This window comes from Tursiops truncatus, chromosome 6, assembly GCF_011762595.2.
Source record: "Tursiops truncatus isolate mTurTru1 chromosome 6, mTurTru1.mat.Y, whole genome shotgun sequence".
Taxonomy (NCBI): domain Eukaryota; kingdom Metazoa; phylum Chordata; class Mammalia; order Artiodactyla; family Delphinidae; genus Tursiops; species Tursiops truncatus.
The window spans coordinates 83,922,141-83,934,916 of NC_047039.1; the positions used below are offsets into that span (position 1 = coordinate 83,922,141).

The 12,776-nt window shown below is 36.5% G+C and overlaps 1 protein-coding gene across 4 annotated transcripts in view; it reads left to right on the forward strand.

Annotated features, from left to right (window-relative positions):
- INVS (inversin) overlaps nucleotides 1–12,776 on the forward strand; it is a 143,154-nt gene that overhangs the window by 78,354 nt on the left and 52,024 nt on the right. For all 4 annotated transcript variants that reach the window (XM_073806334.1, XM_073806335.1, XM_019948910.3 and 1 more), the window contains exons 8-10: nucleotides 3,286–3,457; nucleotides 8,480–8,635; nucleotides 9,406–9,635. In XM_073806334.1, coding sequence (XP_073662435.1) covers nucleotides 3,286–3,457; nucleotides 8,480–8,635; nucleotides 9,406–9,635 — 558 coding nt within the window. The remainder of the gene's footprint in view (nucleotides 1–3,285; nucleotides 3,458–8,479; nucleotides 8,636–9,405; nucleotides 9,636–12,776) is intronic.

Genomic DNA, 12,776 nt, shown 5'->3' on the forward strand with positions numbered 1-12,776 from the left:
GAAATAAGACAGCAAGATCCCGTGTACCCTTCATTCAGTTCACTCCAGTGGTAACATCTTGCAAAAGTATAATATAATGTCATAAACTGGAAATTGATATTGATATAATCCACTGACCTTACTCAGGTTTCACACTGTTACATGTACTCATTTGTGTGTTTGTGTAGCAATTATTTTTTAACAATTGCTCATACTGTTCACTCTCTGATTCAGGTGATAGTCTGAATTTTTATAAAGTTGTTAGTCACGTGGGAAGTTTTAAAGAATTTTTATTTTAACTGTTCAGTGTAGCATTTTGCTTTACTGCAAGTGTACTTAATCTTTTTTGTTAATTGTAAGGCACTAAAGACAATCTAGTGTTTGGCAATCTATAATTGTCCTGAAGGCAGTGGGCAAGGCTTTAGAACTAAATAGACCTTGGCTAGAATCCTGACTGTGCTATTTGCTAGCTGTATGACCTTGCATAAGTTCTTAACCTCTCTGAATCTTAGTTTCTTCATATGTAAAATGAGAATAATTATACCTTTTCTTTTAGGATTATTGTAAGGATTAGAGAAAGTTTATGACCAGTGCCTAGTGTAATACTTGGCATAGAGTAGGTATTCAAGAAATAGCATTCATTGTTATTATTATTTGTGCTAATAATTTTGTATATTGTATATCTGAGAAAGCAAAAATATGAATTATTGATATATCCAAAGATATTAACTATTATTAATAGTTCCTTCCTGCCACTCTTTACAGTTTACAAAGTACTTTCTCATCCATTATGTCACTCAGTCCAGCCAGCAACATGATAATGTCTAGGCTGCTTCAGCCTCCTGAGTATGAGTGGCCACTAAGAACTAGAGACACATCCAAAGAGGCACACATTAACGCAGTCACAGTGGATTTTGCTGCCTTCTACATGAGAGTGCATAGTGAAACACCTGGTTTCATTAAATTATGAGAATGTTATCATCAGCATAGTATAATTCCATCTTCCTGACCTCCCCAAATGCACTATTGAATACACTGAATTCTTGGATTGAGAAAACATCTTACTTTCCCACTTTTGTTTCTCTCTGATACCCAGAGCAACTATAGCAATCATCCCTCTTCTTGGCATTCCTAAAAGTCTATTCTATATATCACCTAAAGTTTTGGTAAGCCATTATCTTCTATTATCTCCCAAGATCTCAGAAAAATACAGAGTTTTTGAGGAGGAGTTCATTCTTATTACACATAGATAAGAAATCCAATTGGCCCAGTCTAGTCAACCTATGGAAATCAGAATTCAATCCATATTTCAACATAGGCCTATGAAAGGATATGTTATCCCTACTTACAGATGAAGAAACCAAGGTTCCAAGAGATTAAATGATTTGCTCAAGATCTTGAACCCAAGTCTTAGACTCCAAATTTAACCTATGTACAGAAACCAGTAATTAAGTAACTGTGCTAATGCAAGTAAGAAAGAACGCTAGAACATTATAGATGTTTATTCAAAGAAACACTTGCTTTAGACAATCTGCCAATTACAGAAATAGTTTTTTAAGTTTTTTAATAATTATGCAAATTTTATAGGCTCAGTTTCAAGTCCCTTGATCTCCTGGGACTCTACTAATTCACAAAAGGTTGAAATTCTCTTTTTAAAAAACATTATCAACAACAACAGTCCCATAAAACCCTTGCAAACATTCATTATTAAGAAAACATACTCAACAAAGAAATGTTTGCAAATTATTAAAAGAAACCCCCCAAATCACCAACATTTTAAAATTTTATTTCTTTTTTTTTATAAATTTATTTATTTACTTATTTTTGGCTGCATCAGGTCTTCATTGCTGCACATGGGCTTTCTCTAGTTGTGGCGAGCGGGGGCTACTCTTCGTTGCAGTGTGCAGGCTTCTCATTGCAGTGGCTTGTTGCGGACATGGGCTCTAGTGCGCGGACTTCAGTAGTTGTGGCACGTGGGCTCAGTAGTTCTGGCTCGCAAGCTCTAGAGTGCAGGCTCAGTAGCTGTGGCACACGGGCTTAGTTGTTCTGCAGCATGTACGATCTTCCTGGACCAGGGATTGAACCCGTGTCCCCTGCACTGGATTCTTAACCACCAGGGAAGTCCCAAAATTTTATTTCTTTATTCAAATCTACTTAATAAGGACATACACTAGATCCTAAGGAGCACTAAGCTGTAATACCTCAGTAGCTCAACATCTAGTTTTAAGACAAGGAAGCAGTGTGTGTTACAGTGGAAAGAGTGAAGTGATTTAACCCTGCATTCTACTCCTGTTAACTGCTACCAATGCTTATATGACCTTGAGTCTAAATGTCATCTATAAAATGAGGAGCTGGACGAGATGAGCCCTTAAATTTTTTCTTGCTCTGAAATACTGATCATCAACATTTTGTATATTTTTGGCCAACTCACAGCCTCCAGAAATTGTTTTCTTCTGAAACTATTTTATTTCCATTCAAGCAAAAGTTTCTATGATCTTCCTAAAAGCTTGTAAGCATCTGAGTTTTGAGGAAAGATGCGATTTTAAATGCTATGAATATTAACCCCCATTAAAATTGTTAAACACTGTTAGAATTACTAAGGGTCCTAATTTTTGTATGATTCTATAGAGGAAGGACCTTGAATGTAGGAAATGCTGAATAAATATTTGTTTAGATGAATTGAACACTGCATTTCTCAGTAACCACCCATAATTATTTGATAAATGCACTATTTTTAAAAATAGCAACAAAACATACAGTGAGAGAATGTATTAGGCTTCTCTGCAGTTGAGTTTTTAAACTTAATTGAGGATGATCATTCTCAATTATTAGAATGTTGAATGAGGGAGTTAGGTTATATTTTTGAAGTGCTATGAAAACTAAAACCAATGTATAAGGACAGAAGATTGTTACTTTCAATGGAAATTGTAATTTCGTTACTCATAAAAAGATAATTTCATTTGATTCAAAAGTAGAGGAAGGGGCTTCCCTGGTGGCACAGTGGTTGAGAGTCCGCCTGCTAATGCAGGGGACACGGGTTCGTGCCCCGGTCCGGGAGGATCCCACATGCTGCGGAGCACCTGGGCCCGTGGGCCATGGCCGCTGAGCCTGCGCGTCCGGAGCCTATGCTCTGCAACGAGAGAGGCCGCGACAGTGAGAGGCCCGTGTACCGCAAAAAAAAAAAAAAAAAAAAAGTAGAGGAAAAAATACTTTGCTTCTTAGTGGAAGTCACATATAACACTGACTTTCTTACCAAAGAAAATGCTACTCTCTTGTCTCAAATTTTTTAATGAAGTTTTCTTACAGGAAACAGTTAAAGTGTTTCTAAAACATCCGTCAGTAAAAGATGATTCAGACCTTGAAGGAAGAACATCCTTTATGTGGGCTGCTGGGAAAGGCAGTGATGACGTCCTTAGGACTATGCTGAGTTTAAAATCTGACATTGACATTAACATGGCAGACAAGTATGGAGGTACAGGTAAGAACTGGCAGACATATTCAGTTTGCTTTCATTCAAGCTTCAAAGTGTAGATGGTGCTATTTTGCAAAATAGTAAGTTGAAACCATTGTTCCTAATCTAATATTGTTTGACTTTCATCTTAACTTTTTAAGTTTAGGTTGCCAGGACATCACTCCAGCAGCTTTATTTCTTCCGAGTATTATGGCTAAAATTAGCCTGTGTTTCTACCAAGTGAATCTTGGCATTTGATTTACAAGCCTTGTTGCTCCTTAGACATGATTGAGGGAACTCTTCTGGTCATATATCTTTGTGTAAAAAAGAATGAACCTGCATTTTAAAACTATACATACCTAGCAATTATTAACTATATTTTCAAACATTTAGAATTACATTTTAGAGAACACACACATCTAAGTATGTTCTCACCAGGCTCATTTAATATGCTCTTTTCTCAGTTTTGAACAGCATTGCTGCATCCTGAATCTCCCATTTCAGAGTTAACCTCCCATGGCTCTAGAAGCTTCAAAGCTTCAAAATCTCTTACTAGGTGCTTCCTTTAATCTCTTTTTCTAATAAGAGAGCCCTCTAACTATGTGTTGATTAGTAAGAGAAGTATAAGTTTTTTAACACTCATTGTCACCTTAGAGGTCTCTTCCTTATATACTGCAGTCAGCCCTCCATATCTGAGGGTTTTGCATCTGCGGATATGGAAGCCTGACTTGTATTCACTGTACTATACCATCTTATATAAAGGTCTTGAGCATCTTCAGATTTTGGTATCTATAGAGGCTCCTGGAACCAATCCCCCACAGATATCAAGGGACACCTGTATATCCAAATTGCAAGTCAGAAAGAGAAAGGAAAATCACACAACAGCACAATAACACTGAACAGAAGAAAACCTCAGCTATGAGCTTCTCAATGTTATGGTTTTTTATTTGTAGAAACATACTAGAGCTGTTTGCACCTACCTGTTATCCTGGATAAGATCTTTCTTGACCACCAACACTATTGATGTAGCACTTGGGAGACAGAGGGGAATGGAGTTGCTACACCTCGTATCTCCCTCCCTATACCGAGACCATCTCACCTTCTAATTTTTTAAAAAGAGTTTTTAGGTAATATCAATTTTGATAAAGCCTTTAACTTTTTAAAGTATTGAATATTTCTATACCAAAGCTTCATAATAGACCTTAAGCTTCTTAAGGAGTATTGTACAGGCGCATAGGACACTGAGCTTATAAATGATTTGAATATTTAATTTTTTTGTCAGACTTGTATTAGTATGCAGTCTTTATCACTAGCATCACTCTTTGTTTAACTTTTCATGTATTTTAATAAAGTATGGGCTAGGATACTTGCATTCTGTCGACCAAAGTTGCCTTTCTAATGTGCATCATGGTTGGGGTTGAGACATAAATTCCTCTCAAATTCATTCATTCCCTGGGCTCTTTATCCTAAGGAGATTTTATTATATGTCAGAGATACCTTCCTGACATTTCTATTCAATGCAGGTGAGTTCCTTTCCATCATCCCTCTACAGAGTTGTTTTGCCTTAATTAAAAAAGAGTTCTTATCAATAGCAATATATGGGTATTATTTGGATCTTGATTCAAATAAATAAATTACAAAAAAATTATAAAGCTCTCAGGAAAATGTGAACACTATCTGGATATTTGATATTACAAAGCTTTTGTTAATATTTTTTAGATATGAAAATGGGCCTATCTTTTCTTTGCTTGACTGGGGCTGGGGCTCTGCAAACCACATTCCCTCTTTGCCAGCAGGGGAGTCAGCCCATAGGGGGCAGTACAGGGAGACTGGAAAGCTGGAAGAGGAGCAGGGGAGTGCATCTTCCTGTTTGCTTCCTATTCTTGTTTTTGTTTCCCGTTCCTGTCAGCAATACCCTAGTAAGTCTCACACAACAGAGTACTGAGAGCTTGTTCCAGTGGCAACGATTAATTTCACTTTGCAGCTTTTCCAGCACTTACGGTAGCCGCCAAAGAGCACCCTCCTCAGAGATACCCGCAACAGCCAAGCAAAGCCCCTCCTCTGAGGTCTGAGCTTCGGCTCTGCCGGGTGCCTCTTCTGAGCATTTAAAGTTGTAATAATTCCATCCTCTTCTTTTTCCTCAGTCTTAGAATTGCTCGCCGTTTTCTGCATTTACTGCCTCTGTGATACCTTACTGTTCCCTTTTTGCTTTTTCAGTTCTTCAGTACAAAGGTAGCAATTCTTCATATTGAATTCTATCTGTTAGAGTTATATGAGAGATACTCTGACTGATACAGTGGTTGTGTTTAAAAAAAGAATCCTTGTCTTTCAGACATACTAAAATATTCACAAACGGAAGCATATGACTCTAGAATTTTCTTCAAAAAATCAGAAGTGGGGGAATGGATAGCAGTTAGATGGAACAAGGTTAGCCAACACATAATTGTTGAATCTGGGTGATGACAATATTGAGTTCATTGGACTATTATTGCCTTTACTTTTGAATATGTTTGAAATTTTCCATAACAGAAAGTTATTGAAAATAATTTTTAAAGCTCCTAGGTAAACTTGTGGTACTTTTTCAAAGAGGGAGCAGCAATAGTAGTCTAAGATTGTTTTAAAATAAATGAAAAAAGTCAGAAATGGGGAATTTCCTTTAATATCATTAATTCTGTCTTATGCTTAATTGAAATTTTGTCTGTTTTTTAAAAATTTGACATTGATATTTGTCTGAAGAGTATCTGTTGCATACTTGAAGCCACACTACATAATTGTAGAATTTCAGAATTAAAAATTACCTTAAAATTAAATCTAGTCCAGGGTTTTCCAAACCATGTTCTTCAGAGCAACACGTTCCTATAGAGGTACCTGAAATGTTGCTGAGGGGTAAATGCTTAAGTGAGTAACCCTCTACCCCTACTTTAGTCAGAACCACTCAACTCTTAACTATTTTATATGTTGGATGTTGTATAAAATTTCATCTGGGAGAAAAAAAAAAGCATTCTTATGCTCTTAAATGTGAAAATCACAGAACTCTCACAGATATATCATGCCTTAATTTGCCTTATAACATTCTCACCAGTGTTTTTCACCAAAGACATCTCCCCAGTGTCTTTCAGCCTCTGGTTGAACAGCTCCAATATAGAGAACCCATTACTTCCATCTTAATCTCACTCTATCAGGGTGCGCTTCCTTATACTGAGCCAAAATTTGTCAAACTGAATGTTCCACTCTGCGTTGTCTTCCATATGACACACTTCAGATTTTTGAAGTCTCTCACACCCACCTGAATCTTGTCTAGGCCAAACTAACATTCAGCCATTTAGGTCAGGCTTTTCAAACTCTCTAGTATGCATTAGAATTACTAAAGTATGCATTAGAATTACTAGGGCTGTTCCCAGACTATATAGAGATCCTACATCAAATCCTGTCAAGAAGTCCTGTTGACTCCACCTCCAAAATATAATCTAAATCTTTCTGCTTCTCTCCATCTCCATTCCTGTCACCCTAGTTCAAGCCACCACTGTTTTCACCCAGTCAACTGCGCTAGCGTTAACTGGTCTCCCTGCTTACACTCTAATTTACTATAATGCATTCTCAAAACAGCTAGAGTGATCTGTTGAAAGCATAAATCGAATATCACTCAGCTACGTAAAGCCCTTCAGTGTCTTCCATCACTCTGACCTGTATGGCCATTTATGGTCTGGCCTTTTCTACCTTTCTGACTTACCTCATTCTCATTGTGCTGCAGCTTCTTTGCCTTCCTTAAACACATAGATTCATTCCTACCCCTGTACTCATTGTTCTCTTTGCCCAGACTACTCTCCCTTGAGATCTCTGCTTTGCTGTCTCTTTTTTATGATTTACTCTCAACTTAAATGTCAGCACCTTAGCAAGGCTTTCCCTAACCACCAATCAAAAGTAATCCCCCAGTCACTCTATATATCAAAATACTTTTTACTTCTTTAATTATACCATCCATCACCATCTAATACTTAAATGTTATTACTTCAGTGTTCTTGTCTTGTTTTGTTTTGCTTCCTCTATGAGAATATAACCTTAGCTATCTTGTTCCCTGCTGAATTCCCAGCATTATATTAGTACCCAGTCTGCAATAGCTTCTCAACAAATCCCCAGGAATCTGCATTTCATAGGCATCCCAGGTTTGGTCCATGGATCACACTTTATGAAAGAAACATTATCCTAGACAGTATAGAGCCATAACCCTTAGAAAGAATTGACCCAGGCCTCTAGACAGTTATCCTGAAAAATTCAGAATTTAGAGTGATGAATTAAATAGAATTTCAAGAGTAATCTAAAGAGTGATGACATAAGCACTAGAGTGGAATAATGTAGGCAGGGATCAGCGTAATGTGAAACTCACACATAGTCAAAATTACTCTTTCAAGCCCCTTACCAGAGAGGAGACTACATTCCATCTCACTTTTTTCTCCAATCTTGAAAGGAATTGCTGTTTTTGAAATTGCGCCCTGAGGAAATAGCTGACTTGCATTTGGAGTCATGTTGTATGAAAAATGCACTCAGTGCAGTAAGATACACATACTCTCAGTACCATGTGGGTACACAGACCAACTGCAGGAATAGCACAGGTAACCAACTGAAGGAACAGTAGATTGACGGTCCTGTCACACAACCCGTCAGGGACATATACTAATTGAGTGGGTTTGTGGGCAGAATTGCCTGCATCATTTAAATCATTTCTCTTTGTCATTTTTTTGTTCTCTTACTCTCTTAGAAAGAGGAAAAGATAATAAACTAGTAACTGAGGAGACCATTTCAGAACAACAGGATGGAAAGGAAGAAAACAGTGAGATGAGAAAGGTAGAAGGAAAGGGGAAAAGTGTGAGTAATACATATGAATAGAAAGAAAGATAGAAATCTGTTAAAGTTAAAAAATAGAGAATCCTGAAGATTAAATTGCATTTAGCCAAAATGATGAGAAAATCAAAAGTGAAGAAGACACATAGTATAATAAAAAGGTAAAGCTGTTATTTGGAAGCTCTTCACTTTCTTTCGCTCCCTTTTTAGCTTTACATGCTGCTGCCCTTTCTGGCCATGTCAGCACCGTGAAGTTATTATTGGAAAATAATGCTCAAGTAGATGCTACTGATGTCATGAAACATACTCCACTTTTCCGAGCCTGTGAGATGGGACACAAAGATGTGATTCAGACACTCATCAAAGGTTAGTTATTTGAGTTATAAGAGTGCTCCTAACAAGTCACTCTCAAAAGGTAGGATTTCTTGCATTCACCTTATTTTTTAATAGATTTATTTTATTTATTTATTTACTTACTTATTTTTGGCTGCGTTGGGTCTTCGTTGCTGCATGCGGGCTTTCTCTAGTTGCGGCGAGTGGGCTACTCTTCGTTGCGGTGTGCGGGCTTCTCATTGCGGTGGCTTCTCTTGTTGCGGAGCATGGGCTCTAGGCGCGCGGGCTTCAGTAGTTGTGGCTCACGGGCTCTAGAGCGCAGGCTTAGTAGTTGTGGCACACGGGCTTAGTTGCTCCATGGCATGTGGGATCTTCCCGGACCAGGGCTCGAACCCGAGTCCCCTACGTTGGCAGGCGGATTCTCAACCACTGTGCCACTGGGGAAGCCCTTCCATTCGCCTTTGAAATATAGCTTTACATGGCAGAGAGCTGCCTGGGTAGAAGGATGGAGGGAAGAGCCTGGCATCAGGAAACTCAAGGTTCACTGCTAGCTCCACCTGTTAGTAGCTGTTTGATTTGCAAAAAGTCACTGCACCTGCCTGATCCTCAGTTTCACTTTATGTAAAAGGGGAAGGAGTCCTACCCTGACCAGTTCAGAGGCTTATTGTAAAAATCTGAAGTAGATGATATACATGAAAGCTTTTTGCTGAGAGTAAAGCGTTTAAAGGACTGTTGTTATATTTTTTAAACTTCTTTTTGATAAATGTTCTCTGTACATTTTCATTATATTTTTGCTTTTTCAGGTGGAGCAAGGGTAGATCTAGTCGACCAAGATGGACATTCTCTTCTACACTGGGCAGCGCTGGGAGGAAATGCTGATGTCTGCCAGATATTGATAGAAAATAAGATCAACCCAAATGTGCAGGATTATGCAGGAAGAACCCCACTGCAGTGCGCTGCATATGGGGGATATATCAACTGCATGGCCGTGCTCATGGAAAATAACGCAGACCCTAACATTCAAGACAAAGAGGTAGAAATTCTACGTCTTTTTTATATTGTCTGCTCCAAAGTGTTTGGAGCATTGCCTCTTTGTTAACTAAAATTAAGGAAGACAACAATTTACCAAGTGAAGAGATCACTCACAAATCTGTTAATTAAAAGTGATTTGTATTTGTCCATGTTCTCTTCTAGTCCTTGCCTATATATGCATATATAATTTAACAAAGTCATCATATAGAACGGGAACGGTTTGATAACTTTTATAAAATATATATATGGCATATGATTATAGGTATATAAATATATATATCATATGATTTTACAAACCACATTTTGTTTTGCTCCCTCAGAATTATCACCAGTACTTTTTCAATTGGTATATAATTTTTTTCATAATCATGGATGCTTAATATTCCAAAGTTCTGAGAGCTTTCTGTAAAATAACTAATTCACTCCTCACAGCAAGTCTATAAAGTAGTTACTATTATCATCCCTGTTTTACAGAGGAGGAAATTGAAGCTCATGGAGCTTAAATAATTACCCTAAGGTGACAACAGTGGTGGGAGTATTGCGGGGGAGTCAGGTCCAAGCTATGCCTGTAACCTAGACTTTAGAATTAAATCAGTAACTTCCTATTGCTGGATACTTTTTCATTATTTATAGAACATGTTGCATTAATCATCTTTGTGCATTTAACTTTTTCCTTTTGGGTTATTCTCTTAGAATAATTTCATGTAAGTGAGATTTTTGAATCAAAGTAATGAATGGTATATGAATGTGACTAGGCTCTGATATATACTTTCACACCAATTATTAAAACACACAGGTTAATCTATGCTTCCCTCAGCTATGTAGCAGTGTATTGATTTCTCTCAGTTTAGCCAATATTGACATATTTTGTTAGTTTACTTACTTTAACTCTTTAAAAATACTAGCATATTATGTTTTCCAAGTCAGAAAATATATTCCCTATTAATTCACTGAATAAGTATTTATCAAGATTGTTACTATATGTGAAAGTAACATAATGAAAAATGTGTAAAATATGGTCCCTATACCAATGTTATTAGAAATGCATCTTTTATACTTTGTTGTACCTTTTACATTTTTTTTTACAAGTTCATACATAAGTAGTATATTACTTATGTAAGCTACTTCCCACTTCTGTTAGTTTTCATGTGTATTGTTTTGGACTATCCAAATAAACAATCATGCTGTCTGTGAACAATAACATTTTTATTTCTTTCTTTCCAATTCTTATGACTTTCATTTCTTTGTCTTGCCTTATTGAACTAGCTAGGACCGCCAATGCAATAGAACTGGTGATAGCTGACATCCTTAAGTCATTGTGGCTTCTCAGGGGAAGCTTTAAATATTTCACCATTGAATGTGATGTTTGCTATAGATTCTCTTATATTTTTGGTTGCTAAGAGTTCTTCTAAATCACAATTAGCTGTTTAATTTTCATCAGATACTGTGTCTGCATCTATCAACATGATTATGTTATTTTTTCTATTCTTTGCTATTAATGTGGTGAATTACATTGATTACATTGTCCTACTTATGATATATTTTTGAAATATATGTATTGATGGATTTTTGTTTGCTAATATTTTTGCATTTCTGTTCATGAGAGAGATTGACCTATAATTTTCCTTTCTTACATTGTCATGTTTTGGTAGCAAGGTTACATTGACCTTATGAAAAGAGTTAGGGAGTAGTCCCTCTTTTCTTATTCTCCTAAAGAATTTGTGTAAGATTGTGTTAAATTCTTCTTTAAATGTTTGGAAGAATTCCCTGCTGAAGTCATCCGGTCTAGGGGTTTTCTTTGTGCAAAGGTTGTTAATAACTGATTCAGCTTCATTAATAATTAAAAAGACAATTCAGATTTTCTAATCATTTTCTGTTCAGCTTTGGTAAGTTGCATTTTTTTTGAGAAATTTATTCATTTTATTAAAAATGTCAAATGTATTCACATAAAGTTCATCATACATTCTGTTTTCTATTTTATGTCTGTAAGACCTGTAATGATTTCCTCTTATTCATTCCATACATTGGTAATACATGTTGTCTCTTTTCCTTTTTTTAAAAAATTTCAGTCTTGCTTATTCATCTCTTCAAAGGACTCCAGTCTTTTTTAATTTTCTATATTTTAAGTTTTTCACTATTTCATTGGCATTTACTCTTATCTTTATTATTTCCTGCCATCTGCTTCCATCAGATTTGATTTAATATTTTTTAAAAGATTCCTTTGATGAAAGTTTAAATCATTGATTTTTTTCAATATTTTTTTCAGTATATGTATTTAAGCATGTTTCTTATTCTAAGCATGCTTTAGCGCCATCTTACAAATTTGGATAAATTGTACGATCACTATCATTCAACTCAAACACTGTCTGATTTCCATTTTGATTTATTATTTGACCCATAGATTATTTAGAAGTGTATTATTTAATTTCCAGGCAGTTGGGCATTTTCTCATTATCTTTTTGTTTTTGATTATATTGGTTTCCTATTGCTGCTATAAAAAATTACCAGAAACTTAGTGTCTTAGAACAACACAAATTTATTATCTTACTGTTCTGGAAGTCAGAGTCCAAAATGTCCTAAAAACCAAGGTGTTGGCAGGACTTCATTCTCTTTGAAGGCTCTAGGAGAGAATCTGCTTCCTTGACTTTTCCAACATCTAGATGCTGCCCACATTCTGTGGCTTGTGGCTGCATTCCTCACAGCTAGCAGTGACTGGCTGAGTCTCGCTCACGCTACATCACTCTGGCATTCACCTTCTGCCTCTCTCTGTCACTTACTTATAAGGACACTTGTGGTTATATTGGGCCCACCTGGATAATCCAGGATAATCTCCCCAACTCAGAGTGAGCTGATTAGTAACCTTAATACCATCTACAACCTTAATTCCCCCTTTCCATTTAATATGACATAGTTATAGATTCCAGAGATTAGGATGTAGACATCTTTGCAAGGGAGTTCCTTATTCTACCTACCGCACTGATTTGTAGCTTAAATTTTACTGTAGTTAAATAACATACTCTGAACTATTTTAATCTTTCAAAAGCTTTTGAGGCTTTCTTCATATCCCCACACTTGGTTGATTTTGGTAAATGTTCTATGTATACTTGAAAAGGGTACTAATTTTGTCATTGTTCGATGCAAT